This window comes from Babylonia areolata, chromosome 27 (genome assembly GCF_041734735.1).
Source record: "Babylonia areolata isolate BAREFJ2019XMU chromosome 27, ASM4173473v1, whole genome shotgun sequence".
Classification (NCBI taxonomy): Eukaryota; Metazoa; Mollusca; class Gastropoda; order Neogastropoda; family Buccinidae; genus Babylonia; species Babylonia areolata.
In genome coordinates, this window is record NC_134902.1 from 23,636,682 (window position 1) to 23,639,181 (window position 2,500).

Here is a 2,500-nt window from a genome sequence, read left to right on the forward strand (position 1 = left end):
CTCTCTCTCTCTCTCTCTCTCTCTCTCTCTCTCTCTCTCTCTCTCTCTCTCTCTCTCTCTCTCTCTCTCTCTCTCTCTCATGCAATGACTTATATGATGTAGTATTGTGTAGTGTAAACCCTGTTTCAGGGCGGGGACTGGATGAAAAACAAGGCGCGCCAGTGCTTATCTATTATCCTCCAAAGTAAAGAATTTTGTCTTGTCTTGTCTTGTCTTGCCTCTCTCTCTCTCTCTCTCTCTCTCTCTCTCTCTCTCTCACTTTCTCTCTCTGTCTCTGTCTCTGTCTCTGTTTCTCCTGTTTTCTTGTGGACCCAGTTTCAGGGCGGAGACTGGATGTAGAAAAAAAAAAATTAAGCGTGCCAGTGCTTATCTATCATTCTCGAAAACAAAGAATAAAGACTTTTGTCCAGTCTCTCAAACCCCAGTGGGAATGGAAAATGATAAATAAATGAATAAATAAATAAATGAATAAATAAATAAATAATTTACCTTTCAGAATAAAACCACTTCTCCTTGCAAATGATAAACAAACAGCTGAATGAATAGATAACGTCCTTTCGCAAGTTTAAACAAACACACACACACACACACACACACACACACACACACACACACACACCAAAAAAACCCACTTACCTCCCTTGTGCCGTGTGCAGTGAGGAAAGTGCCACAATCAACATCGTTGTCGTCGTCATTGTCATCGCCATCATCATCGTCGTCGTGGATCTCATCGTCGTCGACGTCGTCACTTCTGTTGTCGTTGTCATCGTTCTTCTTCTCTTCTTGTTGGCGTGTGGGTTCTTTTACTGTGTAAGTCTGTCTCGGAGTAAAATAAGTGAGAAAGAAGAAGTTTATGTATACAAACACTAAGGAATTCACACTGGGTCAAGAAAAAAAAACAACCTCACACTACTACTGTAGCAGTTCAAACACTAAAGGTGGGGTGTTTTTTTTCCAAATAACTGTCCGTTCATAGGAAAACAGACATAATTAGGAACTCAGGGTGACTTTAATTTTCACTTTTATTCTTTTTTTTCCCCAATGAAGAAAGGCAGCGTGAAAAAAAAAAAAAGATGGAAAGAAAAAGGAGGAAAGAAAAAGACTAGAAAAAAATATGGGTGTTCCGTTGACTGCATGCAACTGAGACCCCTCACACACACACACACACACACACACACACACACACACACACACACACACACACACACACACACAAACCCATACACGCGCGCTTATACAGACAGAGACAGAGAGAGCGATACAGAGACACAGAGTGTCAGAGAGACACACACAGAGACAGAGAATGGAAGGGCGCTAATAGATGATGTAAAAAAAAAAAAAATTAAAATTAAATGAAAAGGAAGACAAAGAAACCGTGAAGTATGGTCACTGCTCTGAAGTGACACTGACAAGACAGACACACTGGCTCCACCACCCGGGGTGGGTGATGAGGAATGCTGTTGTCACCTTAACACGGGTGTCGGGTGAGTGACGCTTTAACAGACAAGAGAAAAGACATGGAACAGGACGCCGGTGAGAAAGAAGGAAAAAAATGGTTTTCCGTGTCTTAACTCACTCAGTACGGCCAGTCCTCTCTTCTCTCTACACAGACCCCTCGGATGTCCAGTGGGTGTCTGAATGACCCAACCTTTAGCTTCCGTCGTCAGAATTGTGGTAGTCTTTGTCAACATTCACCTCTTCAGTATAAGAGCCTTCCGCTTGCAATATTTTGATGATAGTAATTGGGCTGAAACGCTGTTAATGTCGTCTCTTTCGCCGTTCGTATGGAGAGAGTTAAACGCGCGCGCGCGCGTGTGTGTGTGTGTGTGTGTGTGTGTGTGTGTGCGTGTGTGTGTGTGTGTGTGTGTGTGTGTGTGTGTGTGTGTGTGTGTGTTCTGTCTGTCTGTCTGTCTGTTCCTATGTATGCATGTGTTTCCCTTTCTCTCTCACCCTTCTTCCTTCCACCCTGTCTGTCTGTCTGTCTCTGTTTCTCTGTCTGTCTCTGTCTCTGTCTGTCTGTCTGTATCTCTCTCTCTCTCTTTCTATCACCCTCACACACACACACACACACACACACACACACACACACACACACACACACACACACACACACACACACACACTGAAGGTCAATTAGTATGTTCACTTGCTGAAGAATTGCTCTGCTGACAGTATTCGTAAACTCTGCGTTTATGTATTTAATGCTCTGAGGATACGACAGGAATTCTTTGACAGTAATGAAGAAATTTAGAACTAACTTACAATGTACAAGAAGCACTTTTGTATTCAAGTTTTTGTTCTTGTTCTCTCTCTCTCTCTCTCTCTCTCTCTCTCTCTCTCTCTCTCTCTCTCTCTCTCTCTCTCTCTCTATCATACACACACACACACACACACACACACACACACACACACGCACGCACACACACACACACACACACACACACACACACACACACACACACACACACACACACACACACATGACAATCCCAGTGGTTCA

The 2,500-nt window shown here is 43.3% G+C and overlaps 1 protein-coding gene across 2 annotated transcripts in view; it reads right to left on the minus strand.

Moving 5' to 3' along the window:
• Positions 1 to 2,500, minus strand: part of LOC143301345 (uncharacterized) — a 23,182-nt gene that overhangs the window by 16,684 nt on the left and 3,998 nt on the right. For both annotated transcript variants that reach the window (XM_076615564.1, XM_076615563.1), the window contains exon 2: positions 637 to 816. In XM_076615564.1, coding sequence (XP_076471679.1) covers positions 637 to 767 — 131 coding nt within the window. In that variant the 5' untranslated portion in view covers positions 768 to 816. The remainder of the gene's footprint in view (positions 1 to 636; positions 817 to 2,500) is intronic.